At 42.9% G+C, this 18,327-nt stretch overlaps 2 protein-coding genes across 13 annotated transcripts in view; one reads left to right on the top strand and one right to left on the bottom strand.

Moving 5' to 3' along the window:
* LOC310679674 (uncharacterized protein) overlaps positions 1 to 11,634 on the top strand; it is a 74,998-nt gene extending 63,364 nt beyond the window's left edge. Inside the window, exons 4-5 of one of the 2 annotated variants that reach the window (XR_014512451.1) lie at positions 2,923 to 3,114; positions 11,479 to 11,634. Coding sequence is in view for 1 of the 2 variants with exons in the window: in XM_083445247.1 (XP_083301373.1) it covers positions 2,923 to 2,936 (14 nt within the window). In the remaining variant the exon portion in view is untranslated. Of the gene's footprint in view, positions 1 to 2,922; positions 3,935 to 11,478 lie in introns of those variants that run through there. The other variant, XM_083445247.1, reaches the window with a different exon arrangement.
* The window catches only part of NTNG1 (netrin G1), a 203,985-nt gene that overhangs the window by 169,939 nt on the left and 15,719 nt on the right, over positions 1 to 18,327 (bottom strand). The gene's annotated exons all lie outside the window — the stretch shown is intronic.

The raw sequence follows: 18,327 nt of genomic DNA, 5'->3' as shown, positions 1-18,327 counted from the left end.
GATGCAGATCTAGAACACAGCTATCTCTCCTTCAGGCAGGAGGGTGTTCCAGGATTCTGCTCTGGACAGGAAAGGGGAGTTCTGAAAAGGTGAATCACATCATGGGGCAGCACAGTCCCAACAGGTGCAGTGTCTACCTGTGACTCATAATTATCCCACTGTTTCACACCATGCCAAAATCAGGCATGAGCAGAGTTCACCATGCCAAGTGACCTGCAGATCAGATTTTTCACAGTGAATGGGGGCAGTGGTGTATTGGTGAATTCCAAAGTGCAGGAGCTCATCATGGCAGACCCCCTTTAGTCAAGTCTCCAAGTCTGTAGCCACTCTCCCAAGGAGAGCTAAAAATATAGACAGCTATCTGCATAGGCCTCTGGGTATATGCATAATTGGATACCTGCTCTCCCCAGAACACACACATAGAGTGCTGGTGGCATTATTATACATACATGAATTATGTTGCATTTATAGGATATTGGCCCCATTTTATAGCTGAGTAACACCAAGGCACAACAATGAGAGACTATCCTGAGATCAATCAGTAAATCCACAACATAGGACTCCTATGCTCAGAGAAAAAGTGTTTCTCTGAGCATATTCAGAGTGCTTTTCTCTCATCACTGAGCAATTGCAGGCTCCACACAATCCACATATACATACACACACAACTGTCCTCTTCATTCCCCCCCCCCCCATCCAGCAGCTTTTCATATAAACAGATTGATGATTTATTGTTACAACTCGATGCCCTTCTTGTCATCAGGGACAGAAAAGCTCTCCATGTCTCCATTCCAATTTGTGCCAAGAATTCACCAGGATTCAGCCAAGGAGGCTGCTTTATGTACTAATGCACGGGTGTCAAACACAAGGCCCTCGGGCCGAATCCGGCCCGCCAGACCTCGTCATGTGGCCCGTGTAGCCGCCGCCGGCCGCCAGCCTTCACCTTTTATTCTCACTTTTTTTTTTGACACAAGAAAGCCGCCTCTTCAGCGCATGCGCGGCAGCCTACAAGCCAGAGAACGTCTGCCCTCTAGCGGCGCCGGCCGTTCTACACAGGAAACCTCCACTTTACATGCGTTCAGGAAACATAGTCCTACAGATACATCCGGCCCTTTGAGGGTGACCAGACTGCTGATGCGGCCCCCGATGAATTTGAGTTTGACACCCCTCTACTAATGCTAAGTCCTAGAATATGAGGAAAGTTCCTCTAAGAATCAACAGAGTGCCTTTACCCCACCACCAAATAACTGACGTCTCCTTCCTGCTGCTTCCTTACCAATTTATTATTTTATTGGGTTACCTTTGAACACATTCTTTTCATTATTACATCTGAGAGAATAATACTTTTACTCCCTTTCCCCCCCCTCCCAAAAAAATCCACCCACACATTCCCTTCCCTAATCAGTACACAAGGTGCCTTTTCAACTTACCAGCCAGGTAGTAATTTTCATTTATTAAAGCATTTACTTTGCTGCTTATCTGTGGATATGCAAGGCTGAATGAACACTTGGCTGTACCAAGAAACCTCTTTCTGCCTTCTTCATCCCCACTCCCTCTCTGTACTTTCCTTGCAGTTCCCGGCAGTGAATGTATAAGGAGTATGGAAAAGCCAATAGAAAAAAAGATATATTTTGCATGTTCACTCTATCCCTTTTTCATGAACACACAAGGTATAAAGCAGTGTAGAGGAGTCTGAGCTTGCACACAAGCCATACTCAAAATGTTCCTGGGCGCCTCTAAGGCCTTGGCTGCGTACACAGTCCCAATTACTTTGCATCCAGTTTGCTTCCACCACTCATTTGGGAAGCAGTGTACACATATCTGTCCACATCTGTCTTGTATCTATCCTGCTTCTTCTTCTTAGATACTGCTCTTTGATGTGTTTTCCCCGAACCAGGTTTGATTTGATTTGAGAAAAAGAGCGACCTGCTCTTGTGCTTTAAGTCGCGAATGTGTGAAGCGTCTGATAGCTTGTTACATGAGCCAGAGTTGTTCAAAGGTTGTCATTTGATGGCAATTCAGAAATGAGGGATGGCATAGGATGGTGTTGTGAATCTAGATTTTCCTTCCCCAAGGAAAGGGCACTTGTACTCTGTGCACACTAATCCTTAAGTGGCAAATTTCCCTCTCTGAACCAGAAGGTAGAATAAGAAATAAAAGAGAATTGAAGGTACAGAAGTGGCTTAAGCAAGCCATTTACGCCTTGGTACCAAGTTTGGGAACAACTGCCAGCTATGAAGAGTTACAACATGCGAACACGGCCCTTTGCACATTGAGTATGAAGATCTAATGGAAGTTTCTGCATGCACCCAGTTAAATGCACTTAGGGTTTCTGATAACACAGAGGTGCTCTTTAAAAGAAAAAAAGAAAGAAAGAAAGAAAGAAAGAAAGAAATTAAATAAAGTATACAACAATATACATTAAAGAGTGAATTAATAACACATGTAAATTATCACTGACAGATTGGTAAATCCATAGTTAAAATAATATATATACAAATGCATAAATAATATATATTTTAATTAGAATGATCTCGCAATCCCTCTAACTCTACCTTATTGAAGGGTTGGGATTAAAGATACGCTGTGCCCAATATGGCACACCCTGCAAATGTCTCGGTAAAAACAGGCCATCTTTCACCCCCCGGACATCCTCTCTCTTTCTTTTCTCTCCCGTGAGAGCATGGTAGCCATGTTTTGAACTTCAAATGGCTCTGCTGGAATTGGAAGCTCTAGTCCAAAACATCAGGATGGTACCATGTGGGTGAAGGCTACTTTAGAACAATATGTTCTGCCATCTTATTTACACCTCAAATCAGAAAACTGTATGTTTGGTACCAACTTCCCTATAATTTGGATTCTAGTCTACAGCTGTATATGCCTCCTTGCCAAAGATTTAATTTTTGTTTCCTATATATTCAGCTTTCACAGTTTAAAAGACTGCTGCCATGGTGCCACACACCCCGACTCTTCTGCTAGGGGAGCAAAGCTTAATGTCTCCTAAGGTGGAGCTACCAGGTTCAGAGGAAACCAGGCGGACTTGCAATCTGGGCAGAGGAAAGCATCCCTCTATCTTCGAAAAAATGGCGCACTTCCCCCTCAGCTAGGCTGCAGGTGAGACAGCAAACATACAGAAGACGTCAACACTTCCCTCCACATCCAAGTTCATTAGTCAATCTAGTCTGGAAGAAAAAAACAAGAACTTTAAGGGAACCAATTTGGCTTATTTTGCCACTCTTGACTTTGGCAGTCCCTGATTTGGAAGAGGTTCACTTTTCCATCGTAACAATATTTTAAATTAGTTGATTTGCATGGGAACGAAATACAGCTCCCTTTGCGAAACAGGAGACATGTGCAGCCTGGAAGTGTTATCGTTTTATGTCGGCATGGCTGGCTTCAAGACACCCGTTAGATTGATAGAATAATTGCAGGGTGTTTTGTTTAAAGTAGCTTGGTGTTTTAAAAGATGTGAAAATGGACAGCGAGTAGGCAAGGGTTCAGAACTGCAGCCTGTCTTGATAGCTTTGCTTCCTCCTTCGCGAGGGATATGCAAAAACAACATGCAGTGGGATTTTGCATATTGCAGGCCTGGCTCTGAACTCCTTAATGAGGCAAAGATGCCACTCATTTCAGTGGGAGTTTGGCTGAAAAATGAGGCAGGAATTGGCCTTCTTCCAATGTTGCATACTGAGAATTTGCAAGATGTGTCTATTTACTCCAGACAAATATGATGAGAGTGGAACTATTACAATATAAATCTCCTAAGAAGGAGTCCCATGAAACCAGTAGAGTTTAATGGAGTGCATACGCCACACACCGCTTGAATGTTCAGGTTATTAAAAGTCATTCTGAAACCTAGCAGTTGTGCACAGACTGTTTTTGGAAACGTATCAAGTGTGCATATTGAAAGGCAGGACTGTATTTTAACGCACTTTTTGTGGGGGCTTTTTTTTTTTTGCTTGTTAAGTATAGTGGGCTTTGGCAAGTGGTGAGAACTTATCGGAGAGCCAGCTGCTATTTTTATGCCCTCTTTTGTAATTTGGCTTTTTAGCGATGCACTTATGGGGCTATCACCAGCTGTCCTAGTTACATCAAGATACATTGGTCCAAAAGGGGCAATTCTCTTTTCATCCTCAGGTTTTTCTACAGCTGTGAAGGCAGTATCCTCAAAAAAAGCAGACAGTTTGACCCTTGGCGTGTGAAATTGTCCTAAAGCAGTGTTTCTCCACAGGCTGCTAACTCAAACAGGATGAGCCAAGAGGGGATAGGGTGTGTGTGTGTGTGTGGAATGAACTAGAATTCCTGTTTAATCCTTGATATGTCGATAGCAGAGAAATCTCTGACTTCCATACGTGGCTGTTAGGACAAGGGGGTTGTTATCCGCATCTATTCAAGTAAATCTTGGGTCCTAGTGTACAGTGTAATAATCAGGGACATTATGTGGATTTGTGAAACTCTCAGAAAGATGTCTGATCCATTAACTGTTGGGAAGGATTACAAGGAAGTCTATACGTAGTATAACATGCATGCACATGTACACCATAATCTTTCTGCAGCATTCGGTTGTGTTTCACCCTAATGTTCTCCAATTCCAGCCCATGATGATCAAAGGGATATGTGCTAAAGTGGTGCAACTGATGCTTTGTGCACCACCATTTACACCATCCTCCTGAACTTGGTCCTCTCTCTTCCCCTGCAACTCTCCAAAACTTTAGCAAGCGTCATATGCCTACATCCTCCATAGATTTGTGTGTGAAGATAACAGTAGCAGTAATTGTAGCAGCATCTTTAATAGGTAGCACCGTAATGGAAATGGCTGTTACAAGATGCATTCACACCCATACTTTGATACTCCTGGGTTTTGTTTGTTTGTTTTTGTCTCCAAAGCCGCGTCAGTTCTAGACAGAAAGTTCTATGGGCTCTTAAAGCTGAGAAAGCATAATCTTCTGATGATCTACACAGAAATGCATAAAAAGCAATAGACCATAAATCAGCAATAAACGGTGAGCCATTACTATATTTCAGCCTAACTCACCTCAGAGGGTTCTTGTGAGGCTAAGACTACTTCCTAGAAAAAGGGGTAGGATGCAAATTTAACCATTAAGTGTAATCCTATGCCCCCCTCCAGGAGGGCATCCTAGGGGACATACGATACATCAGATTCCCCCCTTTGGTGCCACAGACATGTCAAGTTACCACCAGCATTGCAGAAGAATCCTTGCCCCACCTCTATTGTTTTTGCACATCTGATATTGACCAAGACAAAAAGAGGATGTGTCAGGGTGTGGGTGTAATATAGGGACACCCCAGGAGAATCCAAAGCCTTCACAGGTCTCTGCCAATGTTCCCAAATAAGGAGAGGACGGTGCCAGTTCAGGGGATGGCATCAAACACTTCTGTGAATTGGAAATAATGGGAAGGTAAAAGAAGGAAAAGAAGGAAAGGGACGCGGGTGGCGCTGTGGGTAAAACCTCAGTGCCTAGGACTTGCCGATCGCATGGTCAGCAGTTCGAATCCCCGGGCGGGGTGAGCTCCCGTCGTTCGGTCACAGCGCCTGCCCACCTAGCAGTTCGAAAGCACCCATAAGTGCAAGTAGATAAATAGGTACCGCTTTATAGCGGGAAGGTAAGCGGCGTTTCTGTGTGCTGTGCTGGCTCGCCAGAGCAGCTTCGTCACACTGGCCACGTGACCCGGAAGTGTCTCCGGACAGCGCTGGCCCCCGGCCTCTTAAGTGAGATGGGCGCACAACCCTAGAGTCGGACACCTTAAAAGAAGGAAAGAGGATAGGAGCATGCAAGAACATTTCTCTGACCTCATGTCCACCTTGCAAGCAAGATCCCAGCAAGGCTTTGGATACAGCAGTTGTATTGCCTTCTGTTGCGCGCGCGCGCGCACACACACACACACCAATCTTAAGACTGTTGAAGAATAATGTTTTTACCTGGCACCTAAAGGTATTATTATGAAGGCACCAGCCAAACCTCCCTGGGGAGAGCATTCCACAAATGGGGAGCCACTGCAGAAAGGGGCTGTTTTTGTGTTGCCACCCTCCAGACCTCTCATGGAGGAGGCACACAAAGAAGGGCTCAAAAGGTAATCTCAGGCTCCAAACAGGTTCATACAGAGGTGGTCTTTGAGGTCCTGAGCCATTTAATCTAGGGCCACAGGCTAAAAGCTAGTGGTTTCGTAAACATTTGGGTAAAAATTGTGTTGGTTCTGCTATTGGGTTTTGTTTTTATAGCCTCAGTTTGGTTGGCTGTTAAAATGTTTGTTTCTGCTTTAGCTTCTGGTGGCTGTATTGTTTTCCATCTTGTTCTGTTTCATTCAGCTGTTTTTGGATTCATCAGTATATTGTTCCGATATACTGCATATTGTTAGACGCTGCGCATTGTCATCTGACAAGAATAGTGGCGTATAAATGCTTCAGGGTGCATCAGAGAACAGTAGAGCAGCTTGTTCTTTGCTCTTGGCTGGCCAACCTCATCTTTTAACTAGCACTCACACTGTCTCCATTAGAAACACGGGAAGGAAAAAGCTATTGCTTCGTTTCTTTATAAATAAACTAGCCTGGCACAGTTCAATAATGCCACGCACAAGGAAAACAAAAAATGTGCATAGCATATGTGAGTCTGAAACTCGTTAGATCTTCCCTCCCCCCCCCACAAGCTTTTCTAATTGAATAACTGTGATTCAGTGCTAAGCACAATGTAAATTAATTAACGAGATTTAGGAGGAGGGAGGAAACTCAATCCTGCGTTCCTTAACTTTCAGAACAGCTGTCCTATCGAATGAAAGACATAACGTCCTTAACAGGCTAGTACTTCAGACAACCTAAATGGCAGAAAGTATTGCAGATGTTATTAAACAGTGTGCAAACACTGCAGCAGGAACAGCCCGCGTATCTGAAGGATTGCCTTATAAAACTAGCAACCAGCCTGCAATTAGGGTCTAATTGGATGCACCGGCTAACAGGGCTGTATTTCCGTCATATAAATATATTTTTTAACTGCGCAATGAAGGAAAGGAGCATATTTTTTGGTTAAACGGCAGAAAGCTGCATTTTACATAAAGAGGTGATGGCGCAGAGTTTTTGGAAGCCTTTTGTGATCAGCACGGGGACCCCCCCCAAACACCCCCACAAGCCAGACAATGGTGATGCTCTATTCCCAAACAGGCGATATTAATATCGTAAAAATTTAGTAATCTCAAGAACTCTCTTGCCGCGAAACAGAGACAGCCACGACGAGATGCAAATCAATGCTCCTGCCTAATGAATAATGCAAATGAGCACTCTCACAGCAAGGCTGTCTGCAAGAATCTTCTCCTGCCTCACCTCACATTTCTGGAGGATTTTAGCACCATGTGTCACAAGAAATTAGAGAAAGGCACTGCCGAATAATGACAAAGCCTCTGAGTCCCCACGTCGGCGCAGCCAGCCAGGTGCATTAAGATGCATGGGACAGCAAGGGTGAGATCTGACATCTCATTAAAATGAAAAGCTGGCTATTTCCCCATCTTCTGGTTAATAGAGTTGTAAGGCGCTGCAATTTGCAATTTATTTTATTTTTATTTATCTTTTGGCAGCCAGTGCTTAGAGATATACCTTTCCACCGTGTTCTTCAGATGAGTTATGGAAGGGGGAAATTGCACAGCTTTCCTGCCTGTCTTCAATGCTGTGTGCCTAACATACCCAAGAGCCTGCCTGATCCATTATGACGTCCCACTGCGATCTCTTATATCAGTAGCAAGGATGCTTAATGCCTCCAATCCTTGTCAATTCCAAAGCAAGCTGACTGGATCTGCATCCCCTAGATTAATGTGTAGACTGGAAAATACAGTCTTGAAGTTAAACAAGTAGGCAAATGCAAATTTTACTGTAGATTTAGTATTTTTTGGAGGGGGGAGTAGATTGACATGGAAACAGGACAGAACTGAGCTATAGATGGAAACATTTGCAAATGAAACAAACAGAAATAGACTGAATTGTACACCCCTAATCAGCGGGCTCCAGTCTTTCCAGATCCAGGGTGAGGGCTTGACTTTAATCCCATCCTGCCCCACTTTTAATTTGTTAGCCCTGAGGATGGGCAGTATCTGGCTACGAGTCTCATCAGTTCAAGGACCTTCACAATGGACCTTTCCCTCACCGCACCCTAAACCAATTCTAGGGGTTCCCCAAAACCTCTGGAGCAGATTTGGGGAGCACATGATGCATGAGGGGAGGTGAAGGAAGTTCCAAGGAACAAACAGAAATCATCGTGCTGATAGGATGTGTTTTAGAGTGTTCACATTCTGTTGTGCTTTTATTATGCTAGAAGCCACCCAGAGTTGTTGGGGCAATCCAGTCAGATGGTTGAGGTATGTATGTATGTACGTCGTACGAATAAATACATAGATTTCTTCCTCCCTCTCTCCGATTGTCACATTTTTCTCGCCTCCCACCCTGCTCTCGTTCTCTCTGTGTTATTCTGTTTCTCTCTCTCCAAAAGACAGCAATGCCACCACTGTGGTGACTCACTTTACATGAAGTTGTGACCCACCATTTGAAAACCAAGTGCGCTGTATTAGGTCAACAAATGATCAAGTGAATACTGAGAGCAATTCATTTTCAGGGGCTGCCCTGCGTTGCTATTATTTTAACAAGATTTTCATGGTGCTTACCCCCCCCCCAAGGCCTAACCTATCTACAATAACAATACAGTGGTGCCTCGCAAGACGAAAAGAATCCGTTCCGTGAGTCTCTTCGTCTAGCGGTTTTTTCGTCTTGCGAAGCAAGCCCATTAGCGGATTAGCGCTATTAGCGGTTTAGCGGCTATTAGCGGCTATTAAAGGCTTAAGGGATTAGCGGATTAGCTGCTAAAAGGCTATTAGCAGCTTAGTGCCTTAGAAAAAGCGGGTGGGGAGCAAAAAAAAACACAACCCCAGGAATCGCAAGACATTTTCGTCTTGCGAAGCAAGCCCATAGGGAAATTCGTCCTGCGAAGCACCTCCAAAACGGAAAACCCTTTCGTCTAGCGGGTTTTCCGTCTTGCGAGGCATTCGTCTTGCGGGGCACCACTGTAATAGAATATAAAAATAGCCTGATCATCTCTACACACAGTAGCAGGACTTTGCACTGTTAATTTGTACTCCACAGTCCTTCTCCACAATTGCAAGTGCACATCATTAGGAACTGCAACAGAATTCTCCTATTTTTCCCGCAGTTCAGTGGAGAAAGAACACACACTGGGAAATGACTAAAAAGCACATGTACGTTCCTCGTTTGAGAATATCGCAATGCCCCCAAATGTAGCAACATAGAGCTTAGGATTTCGTGTTACCCCGATCACCTCTCAGCTGCCTTCAAGTTTTCTAATAGCGTTTTATCAGTTTTGATACAATCTCAGCGCCACGTTACTTTTGTTCTGCTTGCAAGTTTCCACACCTGCTGGAGACAGATCAGTATGTTGGCGGAAGAAACTCGCAAGAAAAGGTTGATCTAGGTAATGAATACAAAAATGAGATTAGAGAGATTTTATCAGGCATCCGCTTAGGGGGCTCTGGAAAGAAGCTCTTTTATCATGAGCTGGCAAAGAAATCATAGCTGAAAAGAGGGTCTCAATGCTTAGCTTCTTTTTATAGCATAGCTGGTGGTTTCTTTCTTTTTTGGTAGGTTTTTTTTTGGGGGGGGGTTGGATCATTCTCTAATATTTGAAATAGAAACACTATAGTCACCACAACAATTTTTAATGTTGTGTAGCTGCTTCTGTTTGCATTGTCCTTCCTTATTTCTTGCATCTCCATCCCTCCCCTCCATCCTTCTCTGCAAGCTTTTGGGGGACAAGACCTGCCTCTTTTTTTAAATAAAATTCTTTTTTAACAATGTTGCTACAGGACTGTATTTAACAATAATGATTGCATTATGTTTCAATGGCATCAATGGCACTGTATATTATTATTATTCATAATAATAATAATAATAATAATAATGGTTGTTGTTTCTTAAGAGTCCTTTGATTAACCTGCCCAAGATGCTAAACTGTGCAAGGCATTTAGTAGACCTAATGTGATGTAATTAATTTTTGCAGTCACAGAAGCAACAGACACTCTACTTCCCAGAGCATATCTCAGGGTGGTGGGCTGGGTTTGCACTATTCCCTTTCACTTCTGCGACATCCGTTGGATGGTCTAACACAGGCTTCCTCAACCTCGGCACTCCAGATGTTTTTGGCCTACAACTCCCACAATCCCTAGCTAGCAGGACCAGTGGTCAGGGATGATGGGAAGCCTAGTCTAACAAGTGTGCTTGATAGAATAAGACTTCAGTTCCTCACTTTGCCACAAAGTTCACTAGGTGGTCTTGGAGCAATTAAGTCTTTCTCAGCCTAAACAAACTGTAAGTATAAAATAGAAAAGGGAACCACATTTCCTTCACCTCCTTGAAGGAAAAGTGGCATAATGGTAATGATGATGACGACACCCACTGTGTAATGCATGTTCGGTGCAACTATAGTGTTTCAGGCAGTCGTGTGAGATGACAGTTGTATATTTTGCCTGGGACAAGTGGTTACGATCCCTGGACGTAACCCAAATCAAGATGGGGTGTGGCTGGGCTGCCTTCCCTGGCTTCCCAACACCAGGTCAGTGCAGGCTACTAAGGGGGAAAAGGGGAGAGATGGCAGGGAGGTCAGTGTGGTGTAGGCACAGTGGCAAGAGTGTGAAACCAACTCCGCTACTGCGACCGCACCACAATGACATCCCCACATGTACATCTGCTTCAAGTTACTGAGGCCATCAGTGCATGTGTTCATTGGAGTGATAGTTCAGTGCTCACAATTGGCTCCAACTTATTGTAACTACAAAATAATAATAATAATAATAATAATAATAATAATAATAATAGCAGCATATATACTGGTACTTCTGTGGGGCAGATGTAGCTCAGGAGCAGATATCTGCCTTGGATGCAGGTCCCAGTTTCAACCCTTGGCCTCTCCAGGTGGGGTTGGGAATGTGTGCTGTCTGAAACCCTGGAGAGCCACTGCCAGTCAGTGTATAATCACAGAATCACAGAGTTGGAAGGGTCATCTAGTCCAACCCCCTGCAATGCAGATATCTCAGCTAAAGCATCCATGAGAGATGGCCATCCAACCTCTGGTTAAAAACCTGCAAGGAAGGAGAGTCCACCATATCCTGTGTTGTGATCTTATGCTGCCAACCACCCTGAGACCTGCGGGTATAGGGCGGTATACAAATTTTAAAAATAATCACAATGCTGCTAAACTACAACTCCCATCATCCCACCCCATTGACCATGCTGACAGGAAATGATGGGAGCTGTAGTCCAATAGCATCTAGAGGGCACCACGTTGACTATTGCTGCCTCAGGCCATGCCTCATAGCTACTCATCTTCCTTCATTGGTTGATTGGTTTATTTACTAGTTACCCCATCCTACAGAGGTGGTGTATAATAAGTTAAATCGAAAACTATTTCACAGCTAAAGTCGAACCAGGATGACAGTATAGAGCAGCACCAAGCACAACAACTCATTTTGCACATTGGAAGAGCTACTACAAACAACGTTGAAAAGTCTGAGGATTTTTTTTCACCAAAAAGCAAGGTCAGCAGTTAAAAGCACAACAAAGGACTAGCTGGGAAGAAGCTTCTGCCAGAGGAGGCTAAACTGCCAATCTCAATCCAAGAAACAATTAAACCTTGACACTTTTGAAAAGTAATAAAAATGTCAGGATGAGTGAGTGATATGTTCCAGATCTTTGGTTTCCAGCTGGGAATCCAAAGGATGCTTCTGTTTAATCTATTCTACAAGATTGATAAAAGGGAGGTATGGGAAATTGTGTGTGTGCGCGCACACGCATGTGTTTGGTTAAAATAAAGCAAATGTTGTATGAGCAAATCATGCTACAATTAGAGATACATGCTGCTTGTTTTTTTAATTGGCACTATTTTTCATTAAATGGTTTTGTACAATATATGTATTACAAGAGGTTGTGTGTTCACACACACCTCGTTTTTCTTCATTATGCCTTCCGTTTGTTGGGGTGCGTTTCCTTTTTTGCATTATTTACAAGGTCACAGAACCGTGATTCACAAAACAGACTGCATAGGTGCATTTCTGCAGTAGCATGCACATCATAAATAAACACACTAGAGAGTTCCAGATGCCGATACTCAAATGTCGAAGATTTCATTGTTTGGTCTGATATTCCTAAATAAGTATGAATCTGTTTGCTTTTACTGCACTAGTGATGCTATCTCTGTTCTGTGAAACATGAGGCCAAGGGGGAAACCTAGGATCCCCCGAAAAGAATAGCTTGGACGGACAGACAAGACCCAGGGACACATAACCCTTGCAGTTGGGTTATCTGCACTATTTATTTCTGCTTACCAGTTTTATATGATTACCGAAACAGTAGGAAGGCCTCTCCCCCAGCCCTACGAAGATAGAAATGAAGGATGGTTCTAGATAGGGATGCTGAAAAACCCACAATGGTCAAACCCAGAGACTGCAGTTTATCCCAAAAGGAGGCAGTAATTGGACATGCATGATGACGTGGAACTTAGCCAGGCATCCCCAACCTGCGGCCCTCCAGATGTTTTGGCCTACAACTCCCATGATCCCTATCTAACAGGACCAGTGGTCAGGGATGATGGGAATTGTAGTCCAAAACATCTGGAGGGCCGAAGGTTGGGGATGCCTGAATTAAGCCAATAACAAAAATACTCCTCAGATAAAGTCTTCTACACAAGGCGCTGAGCTTAACCCTTTGAGCCATTTTCCTAGCTGAAATGAAGCCTCAGTATGTATAACTGCATTTGCTCCCATTGATCCCATCGCTTCCCTTCTCCTGCCTCTCTATTGTCTCCCTGCATTTAGAGTGTTAATGCCTCAGGGGCAGCTCTGTAAAGTAACTATTCCCACTGATGGTACTGCATAAACCATGTTTTACATCTGGGTACTGCTTAGTGAGCTCTCTCTGCTTTTGAATAGGCAATGTGGTGTGGGTTTAGGTGCAGATAAGACGCATGCCATTTTGTTTTGGCTCTCTAATACTAAAAATCACATCCTTACATTTGGAGAGAAGAGTTGTGAACATCAGCATGGAGGGAGGTGGAGAAAGGTACAAGAAACATAGGGGTTGATTTCACACAAAATCTTATTCTTCTGATCTGTTACAAGAACAGCAATCTGTATTTCTCCCTCTGCGGCTGAACACATGATACATTTCAAAAAATGAATCATTTTCCCCTCCCTTAGTAGCTTGCTGTTTAGATTTTTCTTTTCTTCCCCCGCCACTTCAGTCCTCTGTAAATGTCAGCCATGAGCAGCTCAACTGCTAATAGTCACCAGAAGAAAGATTCCTACAATCAGGTGTTAAAAAAAAAAAAAAAACTTTAAAAAAAATAGTTTGGATGATGGCTCTCAACAGTTTTACAGATAAAGAGAGTTTAAAACATTCAAATGTTAGAAAGCACCACCCTTATTTGTACGGAAATGCTCTTCTCATCATAAAGAGTCCTTTCTAATGCCTTTTTAACTACCTACTTATAAAAAGGCTTACCTTCTGCCTCTTGGAATAAAGGAACATGTAATTAAAAGTAGCTGCTGTTTTTTTTGCATGCAAATTAAAAATCTGTATAGGCAAAGATGTCTAAAGAAATATCACAAAGACATATATTGGCAGCAGGGTGGGGGTGGGGGTGGGGATAGGCGGTTGCAAGTTAAAACTCTGAGAATATGATGGTGGCGTTGCCACAGCAAAGTTATTCAGAGTTTTCCATTAGGGTATCTGCAAATGTTCATATTTTTTCTAGTTCCAATGTAAAAACTGCATGCCCACTGCTGCAGGTAAATGTAATATCAGCATGGCAAGGTAGAAACATGCACAGACTACAGCAACAGGTTTTGCATACCTCTATGACGATGACTACCATGGATTCAAAAGCACCAGCAGAATGCTTGACATGGGCCAGATTCACCCAACAAACTAAAGCTGGGATCGCCAACTTACTAAACTGGGATCGCCAACATATTAAGCTGGGATCGACAACCTGGCACACATGGGTGCCCTGCCACTAAAGTCTTTATTGGCACCCCTGGACAGGGGCCCAAGACTCTCAGCTTTCTTTCTTTTTAATTAAAGAAAGTTAAGTCTCTAGCCCTCAAGTTAAGCAATTCCTGTGAAGTGAGTCAGCCTGGCTGCTCCTGCCTGTCAGTATTTCAACCAATGAATGAAGTCAGATGTGGGCAGCACAATTTTGTTGGTGGCAGCTTCTGTTTCCATAATGGAGGAGAGAGCTGTTACAGGAAAGCTGTAAAATGTGCAGGTGTGTTGATTTTAGAGGTGATCTTACGGATCATAATGGGATTTAGGAAAAGAGATAGCATCCCCGGTAAACAGAGCCCTGAGTTATGAGGGTTCTATAGACCAAGAGCAACATCTTGAATGGTTTCGGACAAGAATGAAAAACCAACCTGCATATTCTGATCAAAGTACATTATAAAAGAGCAGTAATCCCACCAAATATACACATGAGTATACACTACTTTTCTATTTGGAATATCAAGATGGTCAACAAAAGTAGAAGGCTCTGTTTCTTTCTTCAATAGTGGAAAAGTTCATTGCTTGTTTAAGTCTTCCTGTTCTTTTGGGTTTTTTTTTTTTTTTTTGAAGAATGAAGAGCTTCCTACCGCTAAAAAAAATCTACCCAGGATGATCATAAAACTGATTAGAAATAAGCAAGTATTCACTCAGATAATAGAAGTATTTGGTATAATTTGACTCCTTTTTTCAGACAGGACAAGAAATATGTATCATATTTATTTTGAGCAGATTCATTTTCTGAATGGGTGAGTTTTTGTATCAGCAAAACTGATGATTTGTCTTTGCATTAGCATACTGCTTTATAGAGTCTCAAGTCTTTTTAAACTGGTGCTGCCCTGTGATTATTAAACCATAATAGGTTGCTGATATTTACACATGTTTACGCTGGTGATATATCCCGAAGCTGAAACCCAGCTATCACCCAGCCCCACAAAGCAACCCTAGTTACCAGGTAGGCTTCATGTATTTCTTCTTCTTTAACTACCTCTTCTATATCTCTCGCCATGCTGAGATCTGTAGATTTGTGATCTGATATAAAATTACTTATCTGCTTAGGTATGTGCAGAACTGGACTTCAGACTATCCCCTGCAGACTGAAAGTCACTGAGCACCCAAGTAAAAGAAGGAGATTAATAACCAAAAAGTGCAAGAAACTATCCTCTTCGCAGGGCATACATGTTATTAAAATTCATTCAAAGGCCTCTCTCTATAATTACATTCACACTGTCAGGACTTAAATATCAAGACAGTGTCACTGCCAAGTGACTGTTCCCATGTGGATTTATTAAATTCTGGAGACAAAAAAAAGAAGTAGTACTAAAAATATAACCTTAAGAGATGATGTGTTTATGGATATTTCTGCCTGGGGATATTGCCGAACCTTTTGCTCTTAAGAGACTAACATTTTTCTATCCCAAGCTTTCTCTGCTTCACTCCATTAGATAAAGCATCTAGGATTACTGCCAATTTTTCAAAGTAAAATACTGTATGAAGATTGGGAGCTGATGCTCCCCTAGCTAAACTGTCCAGTTACTAACTTGATTTATTTGCAAGGCGCAAGATTTCTCTCTTTCTTTCAGGAATTTCAGCTTTCCTTTAAAACAGTATGATGTGAGAAGGATGAATCGACCAACCATCGGTGGAGAAAACATATCCAACCCCATCTTTAGGCCAGTGCAAGGCAACTAAAGCATGGACCAGCTGTCTCTATCCGGATGTGGACCCTTGCACACAATTATCTGCTGTGCATGGGTTGTCTTTCACACCAGCTTCTGGGGCTGTGTACAAAGCTCAGTTAGGAAAACTGGACACAAGTATTGTCTCCAAAGGCATGCCTGATGTGGTTCTTATTAACCAATACACCAAAAGAAAAAGAAGGGGGGGGGGGTAATTTGGCTAGTTTGAAACCAACTTCAGCTATATTTCCAGATCTGGACAATGCAATGGATGCTGACCAATCAAGATAATTGCTTAGATCCGGGTTAGTCATTTTTGTTATTCACAATAGCCACTCTGGGCTCCATACAGCTGTCAAGGGACCAGAATGATGTGATCCCAGCATGGATAGTTCATCTAGTTAGCAGAGACACACACACCCCTACCTCTGTAGTGCCATTTGCAACCTGCAGATAGGGAGAAACATTTTCAGCACCTCGTCCAATTTTTGCTCATTTTTGACAGGGGGAGGGGCAATTGCCATTATTTTAAACAAGGTGGCAGGTGGTTTTGTGGGCCCCCCACCTTGCTTTTTCTCAGGACAGAGTGGCTGGGGCAACCCAGTCAGATGGATAGGGCAAATAATAAAATTAATCTTAAAATTATCACCGTACACTGGGCCAGTCTGCAGTATATGGCAGTGCCATCGTTCTCCTTGGACTGCACCTGCAATGTCACCAAAGCTCCCCCACCCCTAATGGTATTTCTTAATTAATAATGGTACCCCCCCCCTTTCCCCAGCTTGAGAACACTGTCAGCAAGACATCCTCCCTCATGAGCAGCCCAGCGCCAGCAACCTAATAAATTGGGCATTGGCTGATGAGCCCAGGGGCTTGTAAGGGCTGTTCACTGGCTACACCATTATTCTCCACATCGTTCTCTTCAGAACGGCTAAAAATAAAATAAAAACGAATGAGCAAAGGCAAGTTCATCATTCACCCATCAGGCTGGGAGTTAACCAGCTGCCCACACCAGGCGTAGAATGCTGAAGTATTATTAATAGCCCTTCTATGGTTAGGATTAGAAGACCCCATGCACTGAAAAATAGATATCTGGGATCAGGGTTTCCTGCCTATGGAATCATCTATGAATGAGTGAACTCATGAGTCACTCTGCAAAGCGCTTCGCCAGAACATGTTTCTATTAAAAACCATTTTATTTTACATAACTGTTGTAAGATTTCAGCAATATGGTGTCCAACTACTCAAGTAGCATATTTGTTTATAAAATCCTGACTTCACTTTAAAAATGTGTTTATGTGATGGGGGGGGGGACTCTTTCAGTTGCATTTTCTCTCTCTTGAAAACCAAACCAAAAACCTTGCTTTTAGAAAACAGATTTACAGTCAAATTCATCATGGCATAATCCTGTTAATAATTTACAAGCATGCTTTTAAGTGGATTAATGAATGACATTAGAATCTGTTTTTCCTGGAATGTGGCTTTTTAATTTTGATTCATGAAAGATATATTCTTTTTGCTGCAGTTCCCGTCGGGGTGCAAAAGAAACAAGCATCCCACAGCAAGCCATCACGGAGGGTTTAGCAATATTAGGAGCATTTATATTCCTTTAATGAGACCAAAAAGTGTGCCACTACAAATAGCCTATGAAAACTCCAACACAGACATCTAGAACATGCATAGTATTTATCACTATAAACATATTCATTCAGTATTCTAGCTGGGCCAGAAAGAATGACATTTTGAATGTGCATTTGCATAGGACTTTGAAATAAGATTCAGATGATTTCCTTCAATGCACTCATTCCCCTTGATCCCTTCCCAGATCCCCTCTCAACCTGCAACTGTATGCCTACAATCTACATATTGATTCATAAACTTACTTCTATTTGCATTGCTCCTATTTGCATGAAGAAGTGATATGCACCCCTTCTGTCCACCATGCACATCACATGGGGCTATGAAGTGTGATGCTCTGAAAAGCATTATCTTTCCATCTATAGAGGTGCATGCAGACCTTGGCATGGAGCATCCTCCCCGTGATGGGAATTATGAGGAAACAGAAGGTGCACATACAAGAACCTTGCTGAAGCTATAGAGGTCTGTATTGGAGAGAAGCACCTAGGAATGCTATGTATGCTAGCTGGAGTCTACCATGGAAAAAGGTGGGGTGTAGGAACATACCGGTGGATCAATTGTCTTCCTAACTAGTTCTGTATTGTCTGCAACGATTGGCAGAAATTATCCAGGGTTTCAGATAGCAGACATTCCTGGCCACACCTAGAGTTGCCAAGGGATTGAACCTGGGACCTTCTGTATGCAAGGAAGAAGCTCTGCCACCAGTGCTGTGCCAGGCTATTTCACACCCTAGGCAAGGCTAGCTACTTGCAGCCAGCATCTGAAATTCACCAGGCACTGGGAACATTTTGCACCTGGCTATCAGCCACTTGCAACCAAGTGAATATGCCCAGGCGCCAGGAGGTGAATGCCTGGAGATCCTTGGATCTTGACTGTTTTCACACACTAGCAACACATCCTATAGAATTC

Source organism: Podarcis tiliguerta (assembly GCF_965153285.1).
Source record: "Podarcis tiliguerta genome assembly, chromosome: 6".
NCBI lineage: Eukaryota > Metazoa > Chordata > Lepidosauria > Squamata > Lacertidae > Podarcis > Podarcis tiliguerta.
The sequence above is the reverse complement of the archived record's forward strand: the minus strand, read 5'-3'. Positions and strand labels throughout refer to the sequence as shown.